This window comes from Bombina bombina, chromosome 1 (genome assembly GCF_027579735.1).
Source record: "Bombina bombina isolate aBomBom1 chromosome 1, aBomBom1.pri, whole genome shotgun sequence".
Taxonomy (NCBI): domain Eukaryota; kingdom Metazoa; phylum Chordata; class Amphibia; order Anura; family Bombinatoridae; genus Bombina; species Bombina bombina.
The window spans coordinates 1,585,934,885-1,585,961,120 of record NC_069499.1 but is presented as its reverse complement, the minus strand read 5'-3'; the positions used below and the strand labels follow the sequence as shown (position 1 = coordinate 1,585,961,120).

Below are 26,236 nucleotides of genomic sequence, written 5' to 3'. Positions count from 1 at the left end.
GATCTTGGCAATCAGACGAGGGAGCAGAGGAAACGGTGGAAACACATAAGCCAGGTTGAAAGACCAAGGCGCTGCTAGAGCATCTATCAGCGCTGCCTTGGGATCCCTGGACCTGAACCCGTAACAAGGAAGCTTGGCGTTCTGACGAGACGCCATGAGATCCAGTTCTAGTTTGCCCCAAAGTTGAATCAACTGTGCAAACACCTCCGGATGGAGTTCCCAATCCCCCGGATGAAAAGTCTGTCGACTTAGAAAATCCGCCTCCCAGTTCTCTACTCCTGGGATATGGATAGCTAATAGATGGCAAGAGTGAACCTCTGCCCATAGAATTATTTTTGAAACCTCCAACATTGCTAGGGAACTCTTTGTCCCCCCTTGATGGTTGATGTAAGCTACAGTCATGATGTTGTCCGACTGAAATCTGATGAACCTGACCGCAGCTAGCTGTGGCCAAGCCTGAAGAGCATTGAATATCGCTCTTAGTTCCAGAATGTTTATCGGAAGGAGTGTCTCCTCCTGAGTCCACAAGCCCTGAGCCTTCAGGGAGTTCCAGACTGCACCCCAGCCCAAAAGGCTGGCATCTGTCGTTACTATTGTCCAATCTGGCCTGCGGAAGGTCATACCCTTGGACAGATGGACCTGAGATAACCACCAGAGAAGAGAATCCCTGGTCTCTTGATCCAGATTTAGTAGAGGGGACAAATCTGTGTAATCCCCATTCCACTGACTGAGCATGCAGAGTTGCAGCGGTCTGAGATGTAGGCGGGCAAACGGCACTATGTCCATTGCCGCTACCATTAAGCCGATTACTTCCATACACTGAGCCACTGAAGGGCGAGAAGTAGAATAAAGAACACGGCAGGAATTTAGAAGTTTTGACAACCTGGCCTCTGTCAGGTAAATCTTAATTTCTACAGAATCTATCAGAGTTCCTAGGAAGGAAACTCTTGTGAGAGGGGATAGAGAACTTTTTTCTTCGTTCACTTTCCACCCATGCAACCTCAGAAATGCCAGAACAATGTCCGTGTGAGACCTGGCAACTTGAAAAGTCAACGCCTGTATCAGAATGTCGTCTAAGTAAGGGGCTACTGCTATAGCCCGCGGCCTTAGGACTGCTAGAAGGGACCCTAGAACCTTTGTAAAGATTCTTGGTGCCGTGGCCAACCCGAAGGGAAGAGCCACAAACTGGTAGTGCCTGTATTGACCCTCCTGGATCATAGGAAGGATGGTTCGAATAGTCTCCATCTTGAAGGATGGGACGCTGAGAAATTTGTTTAAGATCTTGAGATCTAAGATTGGTCTGAATGTTCCCTCTTTCTTGGGAACAACAAACAGATTTGAATAAAAGCCCTGTCCCTGTTCCTCCTGCGGAACTGGGTGGATCACTCCCATAACTAGGAGGTCTTGAACACAATGTACGAATGCTTCTCTCTTTATCTGGTTTGCAGATAAAAGTGAGAGATGAAATCTCCCTTTTGGGGGAGAGGTTTTGAATTCCAGAAGATAACCCTTGGACACAATTGCCAATGCCCAGGGATCCTGGACATCTCTTGCCCAAGCCTGGGCGAAGAGAGAGAGTCTGCCCCCTACTAGATCCGTTTCCGGATCGGGGGCTGCTCCTTCATGCTGTCTTCGAGGCAGCAGCAGGCTTCTTGGCCTGTTTCCCCTTGTTCCAAGCCTGGTTAGGTCTCCAGACCGGCTTAGACTGGGCAAAAATTCCCTCTTGTTTTGTGTTAGAGGAAGTTGAAGCTGCGCCACTCTTGAAGTTTCAAAAGGGCCGAAAACTAGACTGTTTGGTCCTTAATTTGTTGGACCTGTCTTGAGGAAGAGCGTGACCTTTTCCTCCAGTGATGTCAGAAATGATCTCCTTCAGTCCAGGCCCGAATAGGATCTGTCCTTTGAAAGGAATGTTGAGAAGTTTAGACTTTGAAGTCACGTCAGCTGACCAGGATTTAAGCCATAGCGCCCTACGTGCCTGAATAGCAAAACCTGAATTTTTAGCCGTTAGCTTGGTTAAATGAACAACGGTGTCAGAAACAAATGAATTGGCTAACTTAAGGGCCCTAAGCTTGTCAATCATATCTTCCAATGGGGTTTCAACCTGTAGAGCCTCCTCTAGTGACTCAAACCAGAAAGCCGCGGCAGCAGTGACTGGGGCAATGCATGCAAGAGGCTGGAGAATAAAACCTTGTTGAATAAAAATTTTCTTAAGGTAACCCTCTAATTTTTTATCCATTGGATCTAGAAAAGCACAACTGTCCTCGACAGGGATAGTGGTACGCTTAGCTAGAGTAGAAACTGCTCCCTCCACCTTAGGGACCGTCTGCCATAAGTCCTGTGTAGCGGCATCTATAGGAAACATCTTTTTTAAAAACAGGAGGGGGAGAGAACGGTACACCTGGTCTATTCCCATTCCTTAGTAATAATTTCAGAAAACCTTTTAGGGATTGGAAAAACATCAGTGTAAGTAGGTACTGCATAGTATTTATCCAATCTACATAATTTCTCTGGGACTACAATAGTGTCACAGCCATCTAGAGTTGCTAAAACCTCCCTGAGTAATACGCGGAGGTGTTCAAGCTTAAATTTAAATATAGACATATCAGAATCAGATTGAAGTATCTTCCCTGAATCAGAAAAATCACCCACAGATTGAAGCTCCCCTGCTTCAGCTTCATTATATTGTGAGGGTGTATCAGAGATAGCTACTAAAGCGTCAGAGATCTCTGTATTTATTCTAGTCCCAGAGCTGTCTCGCTTTCCTTGCAATCCTGGCAGTTTAGATAATACCTCTGTAAGGGTATGATTCATAACTGCCGCCATGTCTTGCAAGGTATATGCAATGGGCGCGCTAGATGTACTAGGCGTCCCCTGAGCGGCATTTATAGGATCTGACACGTGGGGTGAGTTAGACGGCATAACTTCCTCCTTGTCAATTTCTTCTGGTGATAAATTTTTTAAAGCCAGAATATGGTCTTTGTAATCTATAGTAAAATCAGTGCATTTGGTACACATTCTAAGAGGGGGTTCCACAATGGCTTCTAAACATAATGAACAATGAGTTTCCTCTATGTCAGACATGTTTAAACAGACTAGTAATGAGACCAGCAAGCTTGGAAAACACTTTAATAACTGTGAACAAGCAAAAAATAAAAACGGTACTGTGCCTTTAAGAGAAAAAACCAATCACAGAAACTGCTAAAACAGTGAAAAAAGCAGTAAATCTTACGAAATTTTTACAGTGTGTATAATAGGCTGAAAGAGAATTGCACCCACTTGCAAATGGATGATTAACCCCTTAGTTTCAAAACCGGATAAAAAAAAACGAAATAAACGTTTTTAAACAGTCACAACAAACTGCCACAGCTCTACTGTGGCCCTACCTGCCCATACAATGACTTTGGAAGGCACAAAAACCCCTTAAAGAGGTCCTATATGTTCAGGGGACTCCTTCAGGGAAGCTGGATGTCTCAAGCTGCAAAAACTAATGGAAAATAAGCCCCTCCCAACCTGTACTCACAGTGAGAGGGCCTTAAAAAACTATCCCTAGGCAAAATCTAGTCAGCCATGTGGAAAAACTGGGCCCCAGAATAAAGTTTTATCACCAATATGAAATAAACGTTTATACACCTCAAGCAAACGTTATATCTATTCAGTAATGTGAGTAAATAATAAAAATATTACCCTTTACAGCAAGCATGATACCAGTCGTTATTAAATCACTGTAATCAGGCTTACCTTAAATAAATCAGGTACTGTCAGCATTTTCTAGCTTATCATCTCTCTAGAAAAAATTAAAACTGCACATACCTCAGAGCAGGAGACCCTGCACGCTATTCCCTCAGCTGAAGTTACCCATCTCTTCAGTTATGTGTGAGAACAGCAATGGATCTTAGTTACAACCTGCTAAGATCGTCAAAGACCACAGGCAGACTCTTCTTCAACTTTCTGCCTGAGGCTAAAATAGTACAACTCCGGTACCATTTGAAAATAACAAACTTTTGATTGAAGATAAACTACATTAACGCACCACATCTCTCTAGCTGCTTCCCTTGTCGAGAGCTGCAAGAGAATGACTGGGAGGTGGCAGTTAGGGGAGGAGCTATATAGACAGCTCTGCTGTGGGTGATCCTCTTGCAGCTTCCTGTTGGGAAGGAGAATATCCCACAAGTAATAGATGAATCCGTGGACTGGATACACCTTACAAGAGAAATATTTCTCACAAACCTCCCGCAATAGACTCAACCTGCCCCCCACCAGAGACTGATCTAGTATGGGTGCTGCACCTTCATGTGGTCTTGGAGGCTGGGGTAGACATCTTGGACTGTTTGTGTCTGGACCAAGGGCTGTATATCCACATGGCTTTCTGAGCCTTAGATTGCAGAAAGAAAAAGGATTACCATTAGATTTTTTTTTATCGTAGGCAACAATAGCTCCATAACCCCCAGTGGCAATAATAGCATCCAGTACAGGCCCAAACAGAGATTTATCCTAAAAGGCAAGAAAAAGCCATATGCTTTTAGATACCATATCAGCAGCCAAGATTTAAGCCACAAAGCTTGTCTATTTTTTTTTAAAAAAATTTAAAGTGCCCAAAAGTGATACAAACTGCCAATATATGGTGTATTTTGTACAAATACATGTCCCCAGAGTATATGAAGCATGTGTACATGTTAATACTAATAGCTATGAAGGTGCAAACTGCATAATCAGCACCTTTGTCCACTGGTCTTACCTCAGCTGCAGCAACTTGCCTCCATTAGACAAGCCCATCCTAGGCAATGCAAGCAGGATGCCATGGATCTAAACATCTAATATCATCTACAACCCAGCGTATTGGTGGACAAGTCCACATTTCACCTGGTAAGGACTGTGGATCCCCCAAGGAACAGTTCACTGTACCAGGGGATTGGTGGGAAAGTCTGCATTTTACCTGGTAAGGACTGTGGTTCCCACAACAAGCAACTCACTGTACCAGGGGATTGGTAGAAAAGTCTGCATTTTACCTGAGAAGCCTGACTGTCTGGCTGAGAACTCCTTGTCAACCCCTCTGACCAACAGATTACTGCAAGGAGGAAGTGGACCTTAGATCAGTTAGATGATCCCCTTTTTAACAACAAGTAGATCTGCCCTTCACTTTCACCTGAATCCTCATCACTGAGACAAAAGAAAATGGCTGAGGATCATAGGAACTGGAAGGGATTTAAAAAGCTCTGGTGTGTTGGGTTATCTTTTGCCTCATCCTAGTGGTTAGGAGGAGAATTTCCACACGTTGTAAAATGTGCACTCTCTCCATCTGATGAAAGAAAACACATTGTCCTTAGTGTACATGATGGTAACTAGTAGTCCACTTGATTCCATTTGCAGCTGTGTGTTAAAGACTTTTCAGTGCCACCAGAACCATTTACCTATTTACAATCTACTCAGTTCACTTCATAATCTACACATTAGATGATTTTAGTAACATAAACACCAACATTAGATAGTACAGGGTATTGGTCAAGGCTTGTCAAAGCCCATAAGCAGCTATCATTTATAGATTTTACTTCTGTCTCAAATATTATTCCTCTGTACTCCTGCTAGAGCGTCAATCAGACATTAATCCACCCAGTAAAGGTTACATTATATATGACAATTTACCATTAGTATTGCAGTATTAAATGACCACATATTGCCAGATACGCCATTTGCCCTTTAAGTTGGTATCCAGCAATTACTGTCAAGTGACCGCTAAACTAATGGTCACATGACGTACAACCCTATTCACTAGGTCCCATGTGCATAGCCTCTAGTGAGCAGAATAAGAACAGGTACAGGCACTGATTACATATTATATTATGTGGTTACTGCCAGTCACTGGCCAGCTTACTCACCAAAGTTGTAATTTTATCCGCCTTCCATCTAGAAGTATTGTGGTCGTTTTGTAGTCGATGCCTGTAAAGCAAAGACACATCAATATTAAGCGTGACATTCAGCAAACGGTCATTAATTTATCACACAAGAATTCTTAGAGTGCTGCAAAATACTTTAGCTCATGTCAGGCAGTACAGATATTCCAGGCTAGTGACAAAGGCTGTAATTAGCCGGTGGTGCTCGTGGTTGTCATGACAGGATAATACGTTCAATTAATCCTTTATTAACTGTGTGGCAGAAAGCATATTATTTGCACCTGCCTTTACAAAAGGACTTCTCATTTCACATTTTAAAGCAGAATTTTTGCATTTCGTAAGTTGTTTTAGTCATTCAACTCTTTCATACAAAGAAATGTGTTTTCCACCTCTTGCTGTGGCATGTGGGAGATGCGGAGGTGTGTGTCATCACAGTGATGCGAGGGAACACTATGTACCTCACAAGAGAAATTGCAGCTAATTTTAAGCGCTGCAGAGAGGTGGTGCAGCAATATCCAACAGTGTATTTTATTTCTTTCCCTGCTTCATGTGGGTGATTATGTTGTGGTCATAGGATAAACGGATATACAGCTGCATAATAGCTAAAAGTATAAATGTGCGTTTGTATGTGTCCTTATATACAGCTGCATAATAGCTAAACGTATAAATGTGTGTTTGTATGTGTCCTTATATACAGCTGCATAATAGCTAAACGTATAAATGTGCGTTTGTATGTGTCCTTATATACAGCTGCATAATAGCTAAACGTATAAATGTGTGTTGTATGTGTCCTTATATACAGCTGCATAATAGCTAAACGTATAGTTAAAATGAAGTTTGTAGATGGCGCTATAAGCTTATAGCGCCATCTACAAACTTCATTTTAACTATTTGTTTGATTTCACTGTCTGGGAAGGAGACAGTTACTCGTAGATTGGCCAGGTGGGTTAAGCCTTAGCGCTTCACACACTCACTTACCTTTTAATAGCTAAACGTATAAATGTGCGTTTGTATGTGTCCTTATATACAGCTGCATAATAGCTAAAAGTATAAATGTGCGTTTGTATGTGTCCTTATATACAGCTGCATAATAGCTAAACGTATAAATGTGTGTTTGTATGTGTCCTTATATACAGCTGCATAATAGCTAAATGTATAAATGTGCGTTTGTATGTGTCCTTATATACAGCTGCATAATAGCTAAAAGTATAAATGTGCGTTTGTATGTGTCCTTATATACAGCTGCATAATAGCTAAAAGTATAAATGTGCGTTTGTATGTGTCCTTATATACAGCTGCATAATAGCTTAATGTATAAATGTGCGTTTGTATGTGTCCTTATATACAGCTGCATAATAGCTAAAAGTATAAATGTGTGTTTGTATGTGTCCTTATATACAGCTGCATAATAGCTAAAAGTATAAATGTGTGTTTGTATGTGTCCTTATATACAGCTGCATAATAGCTAAAAGTATAAATGTGTGTTTGTATGTGTCCTTATATACAGCTGCATAATAGCTAAAAGTATAAATGTGTGTTTGTATGTGTCCTTATATACAGCTGCATAATAGCTAAATTTATAAATGTGCGTTTGTATGTGTCCTTATATACAGCTGCATAATAGCTAAAAGTATAAATGTGCGTTTGTATGTGTCCTTATATACAGCTGCATTATAGCTAAAAGTATAAATGTGCGTTTGTATGTGTCCTTATATACAGCTGCATAATAGCTAAAAGTATAAATGTGCGTTTGTATGTGTCCTTACATACAGCTGCATAATAGCTAAAAGTATAAATGTGTGTTTGTATGTGTCCTTATATACAGCTGCATAATAGCTTAACGTATAAATGTGCGTTTGTATGTGTCCTTATATACAGCTGCATAATAGCTAAAAGTATAAATGTGTGTTTGTATGTGTCCTTATATACAGCTGCATAATAGCTAAAAGTATAAATGTGTGTTTGTATGTGTCCTTATATACAGCTGCATAATAGCTAAAAGTATAAATGTGTGTTTGTATGTGTCCTTATATACAGCTGCATAATAGCTAAACGTATAAATGTGCGTTTGTATGTGTCCTTATATACAGCTGCATAATAGCTAAAAGTATGTGTGTTTGTATGTGTCCTTACATACAGCTGCATAATAGCTAAAAGTATAAATGTGCGTTTGTATGTGTCCTTATATACAGCTGCATAATAGCTAAACGTATAATGTGCGTTTGTATGTGTCCTTATATACAGCTGCATAATAGCTAAACGTATAAATGTGCGTTTGTATGTGTCCTTATATACAGCTGCATAATAGCTTAACGTATAAATGTGCGTTTGTATGTGTCCTTATATACAGCTGCATAATAGATAAAAGTATAAATGTGCGTTTGTATGTGTCCTTATATACAGCTGCATAATAGCTAAAAGTATAAATGTGCGTTTGTATGTGTCCTTACATACAGCTGCATAATAGCTAAAAGTATAAATGTGTGTTTGTATGTGTCCTTATATACAGCTGCATAATAGCTTAACGTATAAATGTGCGTTTGTATGTGTCCTTATATACAGCTGCATAATAGCTAAAAGTATAAATGTGTGTTTGTATGTGTCCTTATATACAGCTGCATAATAGCTAAAAGTATAAATGTGTGTTTGTATGTGTCCTTATATACAGCTGCATAATAGCTAAAAGTATAAATGTGTGTTTGTATGTGTCCTTATATACAGCTGCATAATAGCTAAACGTATAAATGTGCGTTTGTATGTGTCCTTATATACAGCTGCATAATAGCTAAAAGTATGTGTGTTTGTATGTGTCCTTACATACAGCTGCATAATAGCTAAAAGTATAAATGTGCGTTTGTATGTGTCCTTATATACAGCTGCATAATAGCTAAACGTATAATGTGCGTTTGTATGTGTCCTTATATACAGCTGCATAATAGCTAAACGTATAAATGTGCGTTTGTATGTGTCCTTATATACAGCTGCATAATAGCTTAACGTATAAATGTGCGTTTGTATGTGTCCTTATATACAGCTGCATAATAGATAAAAGTATAAATGTGTGTTTGAATGTGTCCTTACATACAGCTGCATAATAGCTAAAAGTATAAATGTGCGTTTGTATGTGTCCTTATATACAGCTGCATAATAGCTAAAAGTATAAATGTGCGTTTGTATGTGTCCTTATATACAGCTGCATACAGCTGCATAATAGCTAAAAGTATAAATGTGTGTTTGTATGTGTCCTTATATACAGCTGCATACAGCTGCATAATAGCTAAACGTATAAATGTGCGTTTGTATGTGTCCTTATATACAGCTGCATAATAGCTAAAAGTATAAATGTGTGTTTGTATGTGTCCTTATATACGGATTCATCTGGCTCGCTGAACGCTTAACCTCTCTTAAATGGACATTAAACTGAGAGCATAAGTGTTGCATCGCTAAAGAAATTATTTCAAATCTTTTACCACTGCGCAATTTACAAGGTTTAGCATATCCAAAGTAGTTCAGGAATAAACCTTTTGAAAAGCCTGGTACAATCAATGTTCCTGCTCTTTTTTGCTTTGAACTAATTACTGTGTAGAATGTTGCAGGGTCAAATAGGATGGAGGCTTTCATGCCTCCCTGTGAGAATAAAAAGAACATTTCAGAGTTATTTCAAAAGCAACAAAATAAAGCAATACTGCAACATAATCATGTTTAAATTTTCCTTAAAGGGACAGTCTAGCCAAAATTAAACGTTTATGATTCAGATAGAGCAGCAATTTTAAACAACTTTCCAATTCACTTTTATCAAATTTGCTTTGTGCTCTTGGACTTCTTTGTTGAAAGCTAAACCTAGGTAGGCTCATATGCCAATTGTGAAGCTCTTAAAGGCCGCCCCTTATGTTAGCATTTTGACAGTTTTTCCCAGCTAGACAGCGTTAGCTCATGTGTGCCATATAGATAATGTGCTCACTCCCATGGAGTTACTTATGAGAGGGCACTGATTGGCTAAAATGCATGTCTGTCAAAAGCACTGGGATAAAGGAGCAGTCGGCAGAGGCAACAATACAAGGTAATCAGGGGTAAAAAGTATACAACAGTGTTGGTTATGCAAAATTGGGGAATGGGAAATAAAGGGATTGTCAATCTTTTTAAACAATACAAATTCTGGAGTAGACTGTCCCTTTAAATGGACACTCTACCATAAAATGTTTCCCCAAATGACTTTACACCTACTGCATAGTATTAAATGTCTTGGAAACACAGACCAAAGGCTGATAGCCCATATACTTAAAACAGTACAGTATATATGTATATAGATAAAGGTACATAAAACCAGACATAGTGCCACATTTCAGACCTGTCAGTCATCATCTAGGGATTTTATTGTCAAGAGAATCCACAGGAAAACTGCTTCACAATAATCTGTTAATATAATTGAAGAGACAAGGCTTAGTAGGGTATATAATATTTTGCCTGTTGGCCCATACCAAGTTAACCGAGTCTCCTGGTCCCTAGTGCCGAACACATCCAGGAGGAACCCTTTCTAGTAGTAGGAAACCAGAGTATATAAATCTTAGTAATGACCAGCTGCTCCCCATGCCAGTACCCCACCACCAGTAACCACAGTTTAAAAAGTCGTAGAATAGTGTCCCCTGGGTGGAATGCCCCTTTAACTCCCATGCATCAATTATTAGGGGTCTTGTATTTCAGTAAATAGTTCAGCTGCCAGCCTTGACTCTCAGTACAGTGCCAACCTGGTAATTAGGCCATTTTAGCTGTACCCTGGAGGTCTCCCCCCTCACTAAAATCTTTTATCTCTGACTGAGAGAACCTCTCATCAAACAGGGTATGTCCTCTCAAGAACGACCCCCAACTTCAACACAGTGCTCCTCTGGGAGGCCAGGTCATCCGAAAACAATGTCACCCTGGACACTCCAGTCACCAACCAGCGCGTCTGCTTGTAGTGTCAGCTTTAACAGAGTTATCCACGAGCCGCATATCCAGATCAGGCCCTATACCACTCTCAGCCTCTTGCTGCACATCCACAAAGTAGGAATACAAACGCTGTTGTAGAAGGGGCTGCCGTGGTCGCAGCTGAGATTTCATTGTAGCACAAACGGTACTGCAATATAGCAAGTACACAAAGGTCCATGCCAGGAGGGTGGGTTTGAAGGTCGCAGCCTAAGATATGCTACAGAATATTCAGGATGCTTGAAAGCATAGTAAACAGCCCAAAATGTTCAGAATCAGCCAGTAGCTTAAAGGGATAGTCTAGTCAAAATTAATCTTTCATGATTCAGAAAGAGCAGCAATTTTAAGCAACTTTCTATACATTTTTCTTTGTTCTCTTGGTATCTTTATTTGAAAAATCAAGAATGTAAGCTTAGGAACTGGCCTATTTTTGATTCTGCACCTGGGTAGCGCTTGCCAATTGGTGGCTACATTTAGACACGTAGGTAGTCTTAAACCAATCATGGTTGGTCAACCAATCAGATAATTCAGGGTTATTAATGTAATTTAGAGCATATTCGATTAGAACGTCCTGTTAGTTATGCTTGCGCTTGCTCCCAGGCTGGCATCTGATAAACAATGTGTCAGGGAGTTGGGTATAGTTGCTGTTCGCTAGACAACATTATCATAATTCCATAGCTTACAGAGTAACGTTTACCTGCATTATTCTTTATTTTCATTTTCTAACAATAACCGTAATACAGACGGTTATAACATCGTCTGGACTGACTAATAAATCACACAAAGGTACAGTAAGAAACAGCTTTTTGTTGTCATCTGCAGTACAGCTGCTACAATGGAAATGTCGGTCATTCTGATCTTCAAGTCCATGGACCATTCCTCAGACTCCTTTTTACATTGATGCAGTTAAAGGTTATTTGTTTCCAGAAAGGGACAGAAAGTTTCCACAGCTTTTCACCCCATTAGATAAGTTCCCACATCCTTCTAACATCAGGAAATAAATCCCCAGGGCTGACAGAGCGTGCCGACACCCTTTATAAGTTTGGTACAATGACGCCACATGGTCTTCTAAAAAAAACAGAATTTATGCTTACCTGATAAATTACTTTCTCTTACAGGTGTATTCAGTCTACGAATTCATCCTTACTTGTGGGATATTCTCAATCCCTACAGGAAGTGGCAAAGAGAGCACACAGCAAAGCTGTCCATATAGCTCCCCTCAGGCTCCGCCCCCCCAGTCATTCGACCGACGGTTAGGAGAAAAAGGAGAACCATAGGGTGCAGTGGTGACTGTAGTTATTGTAAATTAAATTTAAACCCGACTTAAATATCAGGGCGGGCCGTGGACTGAATACACCTGTAAGAGAAAGTAATTTATCAGGTAAGCATAAATTCTGTTTTCTCTTACTTGGTGTATTCAGTCCACTGATTCATCCTTACTTGTGGGATACCAATACCAAAGCAATAGGACACGGATGAAGGGAGGGAACAAGTCAGGTAACCTAAACGGAAGGCACCACTGCTTGCAAAACCTTTCTCCCAAAAATAGCCTCCGAAGAAGCAAAAGTATCGAATTTATAAAATTTGGCGAATGTATGCAGTGAAGACCAAGTCACTGCCTTGCAAATCTGTTCAACAGAAGCCTCATTCTTGAAAGCCCATGTGGAAGCCACAGCTCTGGTGGAATGAGCTGTAATTCTTTCAGGAGGCTGCTTACCAGCAGTCTCATAAGCCAATCGGATGATGCTTTTCAGCCAGAATGAGAGGTAGCAGTCGCTTTCTGACCTCTCCTCTTACCAGAATACACAACAAACAAGGATGATGTTTGTCTGAAATCTTTAGTTGCTTTTAAATAGAACATTAAAGCACGAACCACATCAAGATTGTGCAACAGTCGTTCCGTCTTAGAAACTGGATTAGGGCACAGAGAAGGAACAATGATTTCCTGGTTAATATTCTTATTAGAAACCACCTTTGAAAGAAAACCAGGTTTAGTACGCAAAACAACCTTATCTGCATGGAACACCAGATAGGGTGAATCACACTGTAAAGCAGACAATTCTGAAACTCTTCGAGCAGAAGAAATAGCTACTAAAAACAAAACTTTCCAAGATAACAACTTGATATCTATGGAATGCAAAGGTTCAAACGGAACCAATTGAAGAACTGAAAGAACTAAATTTAGACTCCATGGAGGAGCCACAGGTCTGTAGACAGGCTTGATTCTAACTAGGGCCTGTGCAAACGCCTGAACGTCTGGTACAGCTGCCAGACGCTTGTGTAACAGAATAGACAGAGCAGATATCTGTCCCTTTAAGGAGCTAGCTGACAGACCTTTCTCCAAACCTTCTTGGAGAAAAGACAATATCCTTAGAATCCTAATCTTACTCCACGAGTAACCCTTGGATTCACACCAACAAAGATATTTCCGCCATATCTTATGGTAAATTTTCCTGGTGACAGGCTTTCTGGCCTGTATCAGAGTATCTATAACTGAATCAGAGAAACCCCGCTTAGCTAAGATTAAGCGTTCAATCTCCAAGCAGTCAGTTGCAGAGAAACTAGATTTGGATGCTTGAAAGGACCCTGGATTAGAAGATCCTGCCTCGATGGCAGTTTCCATGGTGGGACCGATGACATGTCCACTAGGTCTGCATACCAAGTCCTGCGTGGCCACGCAGGCGCTATCAGAATTACCGAAGCCTTCTCCTGTTTGATTCTGGCTATTAGCCGAGGGAGAAGAGGAAACGGTGGAAAGACATAAGCTAGACTGAATGACCAAGGCACTATTAATGCATCTATCAATGCCGCCTTGGGATCCCTGGATCTGGATCCGTAAAGGGGAAGTTTGGTGTTCTGACGGGAAGCCATCAGATCCAACTCTGGAATGCCCCAAAGCTGGGTCAGCTGAGCAAAAACCTCCGGGTGGAGTTCCCACTCCCCCGGATGGAAAGTCTGACGACTTAGAAAATCCGCCTCCCAGTTGTCTACCCCTGGGATGTGAATTGCAGATAGATGGCAGGAGTGATCCTCCGCCCATTTGATAATCTTGGATACTTCCTTCATCGCTAGGGAACTCTTTGTTCCTCCCTGATGATTGATGTATGCCACAGTCGTGATGTTGTCCGACTGAAATCTGATGAATTTGGCCTCTGCTAGTTGAGGCCACGCCTGGAGCGTATTGAATATCGCTCTCAGCTCCAAAATGTTTATCGGGAGAAGAGATTCTTCCCGAGACCATAGTCCCTGAGCCTTCAGGGAGTTTCAGACCGCACCCCAGCCTACCAGACTGGCATCGGTCGTGACAATGATCCACTCCGGTCTGCGGAAACTCATTCCCTGAGACAGGTGATCTTGAGATAACCACCTGAGAAGAGAGTCTCTGGTTTTTTGATCCATTTGAATTTGAGGAGACAAATCTGCGTAATCTCCATTCCACTGTTTGAGCATGCACAGCTGCAGTGGTCTGAGATGGATTCGGGCGAAAGGGACTACGTCCATTGCCGCAACCATTAAACCAATTACTTCTATGCACTGAGCCATGGAAGGCCGAGGAATGGAATGAAGAACTCGGCAAGTATTCAGCAGTTTTGACTTCCTGACCTCTGTCAGAAAGATTTTCATTTCTACCGAGTCTATTAGTGTTCCCAGAAAGGGAACCCTTGTGAGCGGGGACAGAGAACTCTTTTCTACGTTCAGCTTCCACCCGTGAGACCTTAGAAAGGCCAGAACGATGTCCGTATGAGCCTTGGCTCTGTGAAAGGACGACGCCTGTATCAATATGTCGTCTAAGTAAGGTGCTACTGCAATGCCCCGCGGTCTTAGAACCGCTAGAAGGGACCCTAGCACCTTTGTGAAAATTCTGGGAGCGGTGGCCAACCCGAAAGGAAGGGCTACGAACTGGTAATGTTTGTCCAGAAAAGCGAACCTTAGGAACTGATGGTGATCTTTGTGGATAGGAATATGTAGGTACGCATCCTTTAGATCCACGGTAGTCATATATTGACCTTCCTGGATCATCGGCAAGATTGTCCGAATGGTTTCCATCTTGAAAGACGGAACTCTGAGGAATTTGTTTAGAATTTTTAGATCCAGGATTGGCCTGAAAGTTCCTTCCTTTTTGGGAACTACGAACAGGTTTGAGTAAAAGCCCAGTCCTTGTTCTGCAATTGGAACTGGGTGTATCACTCCCATTTTTAGTAGATCTTCTACACAGCGTAAGAACGCCTGTTTCTTTGTTTGGTCTAAAGACAAACGAGAAAAATGTGGAACCTTCCCCTTGGGGGAGAATCCTTGAATTCTAGAAGGTACCCCTGAGCAACTATTTCTAATGCCCAGGGATCCGGAACGTCTCTTGCCCAAGCCTGAGCAAAGAGAGAAAGTCTGCCCCCTACCAGATCCGATCCCGGATCGGGGGCTACCCCTTCATGCTGTCTTGGTAGCAGGAGCAGGCTTCTTGGCCTGTTTACCCTTATTCCAGCCCTGCAAGGGTTTCCAGGTTGCTTTGGGCCTGGGAAGCGTCATCTTGCTTTGCGGCAGCAGAGGTTGCAGCAGTTCCGCTCCTGAAGTTGCGAAAGGAGCGAAAATTAGCCTTGTTTTTGGCCTTAAACGGCATATCTTGTGGAAGGGCATAGCCCTTGCCCCCAGTGATATCTGAAATAATTTCTTTCAGCTCTGGGCCGAATAGGGTTTTCCCCTTGAAGGGAATATTTAACAGTTTTGTTTTGGACGACACATCCGCCGACCACGATTTGAGCCAAAGCGCTCTTCGCGCCATGATGGCAAAACCTGAGTTTTTCGCCGCTAGTTTAGCTAATTGGAGAGCGGCATCAGTGATAAAAGAATTAGCCAGCTTTAGAGCATGAATTCTATCCATGACCTCATCGTATGAACTCTCCCTCTGGAGCGACTCCTCCAGGGCCTCGAACCAAAAAGCCGCTGCAGTAGTTACCGGAATCATGCAGGCAATTGGTTGAAGCAGAAAACCTTGCTGAACAAAAATTTTCTTCAGCAATCCTTCCAATTTTTTATCCATAGGATCTTTGAAAGCACAACTGTCCTCTATTGGTATAGTTGTACGCTTAGCCAGTGTTGAAACAGCCCCCTCTACCTTAGGGACCGTCTGCCATGCGTCCTGCCTAGGGTCGTTTATGGGGAACATTTTCTTAAAGATAGGTGGGGGAACAAAGGGTACACCTGGTCTCTCCCACTCCTTAGTCACAATATCCGCCACCCTCTTTGGGATCGGAAATGCCTCAGTGTATACAGGGACCTCTAAAAATCTGTCCATTTTACACAATTTTTCAGGGACCACCATGGGGTCACAATCATCCAGCGTAGCTAAAACCTCCTTAAGCAGGACGCGGAGGTGTTCCAGCTTAAATTTAAACGCTTAGGAATCTGACTCTGCCTGCTGAGAAACTTTTCCTGTGTCAGAAATTTCTCCCTCAGACAGACCTTCCCTCACTGCTACCTCTGAGTTTTGTGAGGGTACTACAGATACATTATCCAAAGCTTCAGATTGCTCATCCTCTGTATTTAAAACTGAGCTATCGCGCTTTCTTGGAATAACTGGCAGTTTGGATAAAAATGCTGCAAGGGAATTATCCATTACTGCTGCTAATTGTTGTAAAGTAATAGGGGCCAATGCGCTAGAGGTACTAGGCATCGCTTGCGCGGGCGTAACTGGTGTAGACACGTGGGGGGAGGAAGAAGGACTATCCTCATTACCCTCCGTTAAGGAATCATCTTGGGCAGCATTTTTAATTGTCACTGGATGATCTTTAAAATGCTTAGATGTTTTTGCACACTTTAAACATAAATGCAATGGGGGTACTGCCATGGCTTTTGAATATAAAGAACAAGGTCTATCTGAAGGCTCAGACATGTTTGACAGACTCAGACAACACTAAAATATTGAAAAAAATACTTTTTGAAAAAACGTTACTGTCTCTTTAAATAATAAAAGGCACACACTTTTTTACCAAATCATCAAAAAACATCCGATCTTAATGAAATTTTCACCACATGATCCTAATGCCTTGAAATGATTGCACACAAATTTTCAAATCAATTAACACCTTAATGCCCAAACAGGAGCAAAATGAAGTAAACACCCGGTTTAACCCACTACAGTACGATGCCACAGTCTTTGCTGTGGCTTTACCTTCCTTTGGGGTTATTTGCAGGTGTAAATTAAGCCTCCCTGAAGTCCTCCTGTACTCTTAAGGCTCTGCACATGAAGCTGCATGGAGCTGTGTTGCAAATCAACTGCGCAATTGAGGCGCGAAAATGAGGCCCCCTCCTTCATTACTCCAGAGTTATGGGGCCTTTCTGAATCAGATTAGCTGTCTTACAAAATGCCAGGCGTAAAAAAGTCCCCAAAAAGTGTTTCCAACGTCTAAAACGCTTAATAAATATAAGATTACCTTAATAAAGTAATCGAATTAGCCCATCACAGTGTCTGTCAGTATTAAAGCCCTTAACTGAAGCCATCATTCTATACTGTGTCTCAGAAAATCGCTTACCTTCCCTCATGGGATTTCTGTCAGTCTTCTAGCACTACCAAGTCTTGTTAGAAAAAATGACTGAACATACCTTAAGCAGTATAAGCCTGCAAACTGTTCCCCCCAACTGAAGTTCTCAGGTACTCAACAGTCCTGTGTGGGAACAGCAATGGATTTTAGTTACAACATGCTAAAATCTTTTTCCTCTCAGCAGAAATCTTCATCACTTTCTGCTTCAGAGTAAATAGTACAAACCGGCACTATTTAAAAATAACAAACTCTTGATTGAAGAAATAAAAACTACAAATCTAAAACCACAAACTCTTTAACCTCCCATGGAGATGCTACTTGTTAGAGTGGCAAAGAGAATGACTGGGGGGGCGGAGCCTGAGGGGAGCTATATGGACAGCTTTGCTGTGTGCTCTCTTTGCCACTTCCTGTAGGGATTGAGAATATCCCACAAGTAAGGATGAATCCGTGGACTGAATACACCAAGTAAGAGAAATAAATGGTTGTACCTTGATAGTAAAGCAGAGATTTGGATAATTACTGGCACTACGTTAGGTGTAAATTAAGATAGGTAGAAAAACATAATTTATGTAAGAACTTACCTGATAAATTCATTTCTTTCATATTGGCAAGAGTCCATGAGCTAGTGACATATGGTATACACAATCCTACCAGGAGGGGCAAAGTTTCCCAAACCTCAAAATGCCTATAAATACACCCCTCACCACACCCACAATTAAGTTTAACGAATAGCCAAGCAGTGGGGTGATAAAGAAAGGAGTAGAAAGCATCAACAAAGGAAATTTGGAAATTGTGCTTTATACAAAAAATCATAACCACCATAAAAAGGGTGGGCCTCATGGACTCTTGCCAATATGAAAGAAATGAATTTATCAGGTAAGTTCTTACATAAATTATGTTTTCTTTCATGTAATTGGCAAGAGTCCATGAGCTAGTGACATATGGGATAGCAATACCCAAGATGTGGATCTCCACTCAAGAGTCACTAGAGAGGGAGGGAATAAAATAAAAACAGCCATAATCTGCTGAAAAAAATTAATCCACAACCCAAAAATATAAATTTATTTCATTTGAAAGAAAAAAACTTAAATCATAAGCAGAAGAATCAAACTGAAACAGCTGCCTTAAGAACTTTTCTACCAAAAACTGCTTCCGAAGAAGCAAATACATCAAAATGGTAGAATTTAGTAAATGAATGCAAAGAGGACCAAGTTGCCGCTTTGCAAATCTGATCAACTGAAGCTTCATTCTCAAAAGCCCACGAAGTGGAGACTGATCTAGTAGAATGAGCTGTAATTCTCTGAGGCGGGGCCTGACCCGACTCAAAATAAACTTGATGAATCAAAAGTTTCAACCAAGAAGCCAAGGAAATAGCAGAAGCCTTCTGACCTTTCCTAGGACCAGAAAATAAAACAAATAAACTGGAAGTCTTCCTGAAATCTTTAGTAGCTTCCACATAATATTTCAAAGCTCTTACCACATCCAAAGAATGTAAGGAACTTTCCAAAGAATTCTTAGGATTAGGACACAAGGAAGGGACAACAATTTCTCTACTAATGTTGCTAGAATTCACAACCTTAGGTAAAAATTAAAAAGAAGTCCGCAAAACTGCCTTATCCTGATGAAAAAATCAGAAAAGGAGACTCACAAGAAAGAGCAGATAACTCAGAAACTTTTCTAGCAGAAGAGATGGCCAAAAGGAACAGAAAGAAAGTAGTTAAATGTCCAAAAAATGCATAAGTTCAAATGGAAGAACCTGTAATGCTGTCAGAACCAAATTAAGACTCCAAGGAGGAGAAATTGATTAAATAACAAGCTTAATAAGAACTAAAGCCTGTACAAAACAGTGTATATCAGGAAGTATAGCAATCTTTCTGTGAAATAAAACAGAAAGAGCGGAGATTTGTACTTTCAAGGAACTTGCAGACAAACCCTTATCTAAACCGTCCTGAAGAAACTGTAACATTCTAGGAATTCTAAAAGAATGCCAGGAGAATTCATGAGAATAACACCATGAAATGTAAGTCTTCCAAACTCTATAATAAATCTTCCTAGAAACAGATTTACGAGCTTATAGCATAGTATTAATCACCGAGTCAGAGAAACCTCTATGACTTAGTACTAAGCGTTCAATTTCCATACCTTCAAATTTAATGATTTGAGATCCTGGTGGAAAAATGGACCTTGAGATAGTAGGTCTGGCCGAACGGAAGTGGCCAAAGCGGGCAACTGGACATCCAAACCAGATCCGCATACCAAAACCTGTGTGGCCATGCTGGAGCCACCAGCAACACAAATTAATGTTCCATGATGATTTTGGAGATCACTCTTGGAAGAAGAACTAGAGGCGGGAAAATGTAAGCAGGATGATAACACCAAGGAAGTGTCAGCGCATCCCCTGCTTCTGCCTGAACATCCCTGGACCTGGACAGGTATCTGGGAAGTTTCTTGTTTAGATGAGAGGCCATGAGATCTATCTCTGGAAGACCCCACAACTGAACAATCTAAGAAAACACATCTGGATGGAGAGATCACTCCTCTGGATGTAAAGTCTGGCGGCTGAGATAATCCGCTTCCCAATTGTCTACACCTGGGATAAGCACCGCAGAGATTAGACAAGAGCTGCATTCCGCCTAAACAAGTATCCGAGATACTTTTTTCATAGCTTTGGGACTGTGAGTCCCACCCTGATGATTTATTATTATTATTATTATCAGGTATTTGTAGAGCGCCAACAGATTCCGCAGTGCTGTAAACATAGTCGGTGTACAGGATAGCTTTTGTAGGGGTCAAGTGGGAAGAGGGCCCTGCCGAGAGTTTCACTGTTGTAGTTGGCTCTTATGAAGCGATCTGTAAACAGCTGGGCCCATAGGCTTACAATCTAAGGGGTTCAAGGGGAAAGCAATGGCGTTAGGAAAGGTTAGTGTTGGTTGTATGCATCCCTGAATAGTAGAGTTTTTAGGGAGTGCTTGAAGCTGTTAAAACTAGGGGAGAGTCTTATGGAGCGAGGCAGGGAATTCCACAAGATGATTGACATATGCCACTGTTGTGATATTGTCTGTCTGAAAACAAATGAACGGTTCTCTCTTTAGCAGAGGCCAAAACTGAAGAACTCTGAGAATTGCAAGGAGTTCTAAAATATTTATTGGTAATCTCACCTCTTGAGATCCCCAAACAGCTCCCCAACCTGAAAAACTTGCATCTGTTGTGATCACAGTCCAGGTTGGCCGAACAAAAGAAGCCCCTTCAACTAAACGATGGTGATCTATCCACCATGTCAGAGAGTGTCGTACATTGATTCAGCATACAAAGCTGTAGAGGTCTCATGTGAAAACGAGCAAAGGGGATCGCGTCCGATGCTGCAGTCATGAGACCTAAAACTTCCATGCACATAGCCACTGAAGGGAATGACTGAGACTGAAGGTGCCGGCATGCTGCAACCAATTTTAAACGTCTCTTGTCTGTTAGAGACAGAGTCATGGACACTGAATCTATCTGGAAGCCTAAAAAGGTGACCCTTGTCTGAGGAATCAAGAAACTTTTGGTAAATTAATCCTCCAACCATGTTTCCAAAGAAACAACACTAGTTGATTTGTGTGAGATTCTGCAGTACGTAAAGACTGAGTTAGTACCAAGATATCATCCAAATAAGGAAACACTGCAATACCCTGTTCTCTGATTACAGAGAGTAGGGCACCTAGAACCTTTGAAAAGATTCTTGGAGCTGTTGCTAGGCCAAATGGAAGAGCAACTAATTGGTAATGCTTTTTTAGAAAAGAGAATCTCAGAAACTGAAAATGTTCTGGATGAATCGGAATATGAAGGTATGCATCCTGCAAGTCTATTGTGTACATATAATGTCCTTGCTGAACAAAAGGCAGAATAGTCCTTATAGTCACCATTTTGAAAGTTGGTACTCTTACATAACGATTCAAAATTTTTCAGATCCAGAACTGTTCTGAATAAATTTTCCTTCTTTGATACAATGAATAGATTTGAATAAAACCCCAAACCTTGTTCCTGAGGAGGAACTGGCATGATTACCCCTGAAGACTCCAGGTCTGAAACACACTTCAGGAAAGCCTGAGCTTTTACTGGGATACACGAGAGAAAAAATCTTCTCACAGGAGGTCTTACTCTGAATCCTATTTGATACCCTTGAGAGATAATGCTCTGAATCCATTGATTTTGGACAGATTTTATCCAAATATCTTTGAAAAACCTTAATCTGCACCCTACCAGCTGAGCTGGAATGAGGGCCTCACCTTCATGCAGACTTAGGGGATGACTTTGGTTTCCTAAATGGCTTGGATTTATTCCAACTTGAGGAAGGCTTCCAATTGGAAGAAGACTCCTTGGGGGGAAGATTGAGTTTTTGTTCCTTATTCTGACGAAAGGAACGAAAACGGTTAGAAGCCTTAGATTTACCCTTAGGTTTTTAATCCTGAGGCAGAAAAACTCCCTTCCCCCAGTGACAGTTGAAATAATATAATCCAACTGAGAACCAAATAAATTATTACCTTGACATGGATCTAACATCAATTTTGATAACAAAAATTGCATCACAATAAAATGATTAGCATATTGCAATAGGCGAATAATGCTAGATAAGTCAGAATCCAATTCCTGTTGCGCTAAATTCTCCAATCAGAAGGTTGATGCAGCCGCAACATCAGCCAAAGAAATTGCAGGTCTGAAAAGAGGACCTGAATATAAATAGGCCTTCCTTAGATAAGATTCAAGCTTCCTATCTAAAGGATCCTTAAAAGGAAGTACTATCTTCCATAGGAATAGTGGTACGTTTAGCAAGAGTAGAAATAGCCCCATCAATTTTTTAAACCTTGAAGAAGGAATAAAAGAAGTACCTGGCTTATTCCATTCCCTAGAAATCATAACAGCAATAGCCTCAGGAATAGGAAAAAACCCCTGGAGAAACCACAGGAGGTTTAAAAACAGCATTTAAACGTTTATTAGACTGAACGTCAATAGGACTGGTTACCTCAATATCCAAAGTAATTAACACTTCTTTTAATAAAGAACGCATATACTCTATTTTAAATAAATAAGTAGATTTGTCAGTGTCAATGTCTGAGGAAGGATCTTCTGTATCAGATAGATCCTCATCATTAGAAGATAAATTATGTTGTTAGTCATTTGAAATTTCATCAACTAAATGAGAAGTTTTAAAAGACCGTTACATTTATTAGAAGGTGGAAATGCAGACAAAACCTTCAAAATAGAATCAGAACAAATTCTTTAAAATTTACAGGTATATCATGCACATTAGAAGTTGAAGGAACTACAACTGGCAATGTGCTATTACTGATGGATACACTAACTGCATGTAAAAGTTTATCATGACAACTATTACCAATGACATTCGGCGAAATAATTTCAACAATTTTACAACAAATGCACTTAGCTTTGGTAGGACCGATGTCAGGCAGCAATGTTCCAGCAGAAACTTCTGAGGTAGGATCAGATAAAGACATCTTGCAAAATGTAAGAGAAAAAACAACATAAAAAGCAAAATTATCTATTTCCTTATATGACAGTTTCAGGAATGGGAAAAAAAGCAAATAGCATAGGCCTCTGATGGAGAAAAAAAAATCAAGAGGCAAACATCAATGGGGTATTGAAATAATGAAAAAGTTTGGCTCTGAGTATGACGCACAGAGTAACGTAAACTTTTTGGCGCCAAAAAATAACAGTGTTCATGGTGTTCAAGTATGACGCCGGAAATGACGAAGTTGCGTCAGACGTATTTTTCCGCGCCAAGAATGACGCAATAAAGTTAAGCATTTGACGCACCCGCGGGCCTAATGCCACCCGCAATTTGCAAGAAGTAGTCAATTGAAAAAAAGACTAAACCCCAGGTAAGAAAAAAAATTCTATAAAAGATATTTATATTACCCAAATATGAAACTGACAGTCTGCAGAAGGAAATATATGAACCTGACTCATGGCAAATATAAGTACAATACATATATTTAGAACTTTATATAAATGCATAAAGTGCCAAACCATAGCGGAGGTGTCTTAAGTAATAAAAACCATACTTACCAAAAGATACCCATCCACATATAGCAGATAGCCAAACCAGTACAGAAACAGTTATCAGTAGAGGTAATGGTAAATTGAGAGTATATCGTCGATCTGAAAAGGGAGGTAGGAGATGAATCTCTACGACCGATAACAGAGAACCCATGAAATAGACCCCCGTTAGGGAAATCATCGTATTCAATAAGTGATACTCCCTTCACGTCCCTCTGACATTCGCTGTACTCAGAGGAATCGGGCTTCAACAATGCTGAGAAGCGCATATCAACGTAGAAATCTTAGCACAAACTTACTTCACCACCTCCATAGGAGGCAAAGTTTGTAAAACTGAATTGTGGGTGTGGTGAGGGGTGTATTTATAGGCATTTTGAGGTTTGGGAAATTTTGCCCCTCCTGGTAGGATTGTATATCCCATATGTCACTAGCTCATGGACTCTTGCCAATTACATGAAAGAAAGGAACCTAATACAAGGAACCAGTGCTGCCCCTATTAAATAACTATTTATAAAGTACAAGAGGGGAAAGGAGAAAAGGGGATGTTAGCACTCAAATCTACCTAGGCGGAGTATATGTAAATATAAAACTAAATTTTATTATGTATACTTAAAAATACAGAGAAAAGCTCTGTGCTCCACATAGAAAACCAAATCCCTTTAAAAAGCCGTTTGTCACTCCCCTGTTTCCTGGCCAATAACTGGAAGCGTCGGCTTCAGGTGACAGGAGTGACAGTGACGGTCAATATACACAGCAGTAAAAACAGAATTTATGTTTACCTGATAAATTTCTTTCTCCTACGATGTGTCCAGTCCACGGCTTCATCCTTACTTGTGGGATATTCTCATTCCCTACAGGAAGTGGCAAAGAGAGCACACAGCAAAGCTGTCCATATAGTCCCCCCTCTAGCTCCGCCCCCCAGTCATTCGACCGACGGTTAGGAGAAAAAGGAGAACCATAGGGTGCAGTGGTGACTGTAGTGTACAAGAAACAAAAATTTTAAACCTGACTAAAAGCCAGGGCGGGCCGTGGACCGGACACACCGCAGGAGAAAGAAATTTATCAGGTAAACATAAATTCTGTTTTCTCCTACATTGGTGTGTCTGGTCCACGGCTTCATCCTTACTTGTGGGAACCAATACCAAAGCTTTAGGACATGGATGAAGGGAGGGAACAAGTCAGGTAACCTAAACGGAAGGCACCACTGCTTGTAAAACCTTTCTCCCAAAAATAGCCTCCGAAGAAGCATAAGTATCGAATTTTTAAAATTTGGCAAATGTATGCAGAGAAGACCACGTCGCTGCCTTACAGATCTGTTCAACAGAAGCCTTATTCTTGAAAGCCCATGTGGAAGCCACAGCTCTAGTAGAGTGAGCTGTAATTCGTTCAGGAGGCTGCCGTCCGGCAGTCTCATAAGCCAATCGGATGATGCTTTTTAGCCAGAAGGAAAGAGAGGTAGCAGTAGCTTTCTGACCTCTCCTCTTACTAGAATAGACGACAAACAAGGATGATGTCTGTCTGAAATCCTTTGTTGCTTCTAAATAGAATTTTAAAGCACGAACCACATCCAGATTATGTAACAAACGTTCCTTCTTCGAAACTGGATTCGAACACTGAGAAGGAACAACTATTTCCTGGTTAATATTCCTATTGGAAACCACTTTTGGAAGAAAACCAGGCTTGGTACATAAAACTACCTTATCTGTATGAAAAAACCAGATAGGGTGAATTACACTGCAAAGCAGACAATTCAGAAACTCTTCTAGCAGAAGAAATAGCAACCAAAAACAAAACTTTCCAAGATAGTAACTTAATATCTATGTAATGTAAAGGTTCAAACGGAACCCCTTGAAGAACTGAAAGAACTAAGTTTAGACTCCATGGAGGAGTCACAGGTCTGTAGACAGACTTGATTCTGACTAACGCCTGTACAAACGCTTGAACATCTGGCACTGCTGCCAGACGTTTGAGCAACAAAACAGACAGAGCAGATATCTGTCCCTTTAGAGAACTAGCTGACAGACCTTTCTCCAATCCCTCTTGGAGAAAGGAAAGTATTCTTGGAATCTTAATTTTACTCCATGAGTAACCCTTGGATTCGCATCAACAGAGATATTTTTCCATATCTTATGGTAAATTTTCCTGGTCACAGGCTTTCTGGCCTGAACCAGAGTATCTATAACAGATTCCGAAAACCCAAGCTTAGATAGGATCAAGCGTTCAATCTCCAAGAAGTCAGTTGCAGAGAAACTAGGTTTGAATGTTCGAATGGACCTTGTACTAGAAGGTCCTGTCTCAAAGGTAGCTTCCATGGTGGAACCGATGACATATTCACCAGGTCTGCATACCAAGTCCTGCGTGGCCACGCAGGAACTATTAGAATCACCGAAGCCTTCTCCTGTTTGATCCTGGCTACTAGCCTGGGAAGGAGAGGAAACGGTGGAAAGACATAAGCTAGATTGAACGACCAAGGCGCCACTAATGCATCCACCAATGTCGCCTTGGGATCCCTGGACCTGGACCCGTAGCGTGGAACCTTGGAGTTCTGACAAGACGCCATCAGATCCATATCTGGAATGCCCCATAGTTGAGTTAACTGGGCAAAGACCTCCGGGTGAAGTTCCCACTCCCCCGGATGGAAAGTCTGACGACTCAAATAATCCGCCTCCCAGTTGTCTACTCCTGGGATGTGAATTGCAGATAGATGGCAGGAGTGATCCTCCTCCCATTTGATTATCTTGGATACTTCTCTCATCGCCAGGGAACTCTTTGTTCCTCCCTGATGATTGTTGTACG

The 26,236-nt window shown here is 41.2% G+C and overlaps 1 protein-coding gene across 2 annotated transcripts in view; it reads right to left on the bottom strand.

Moving 5' to 3' along the window:
- RAB40B (RAB40B, member RAS oncogene family) overlaps window positions 1-26,236 on the bottom strand; it is a 319,276-nt gene that overhangs the window by 114,721 nt on the left and 178,319 nt on the right. For both annotated transcript variants that reach the window (XM_053710367.1, XM_053710359.1), the window contains exon 3: window positions 5,874-5,934. In XM_053710367.1, coding sequence (XP_053566342.1) covers window positions 5,874-5,934 — 61 coding nt within the window. The remainder of the gene's footprint in view (window positions 1-5,873; window positions 5,935-26,236) is intronic.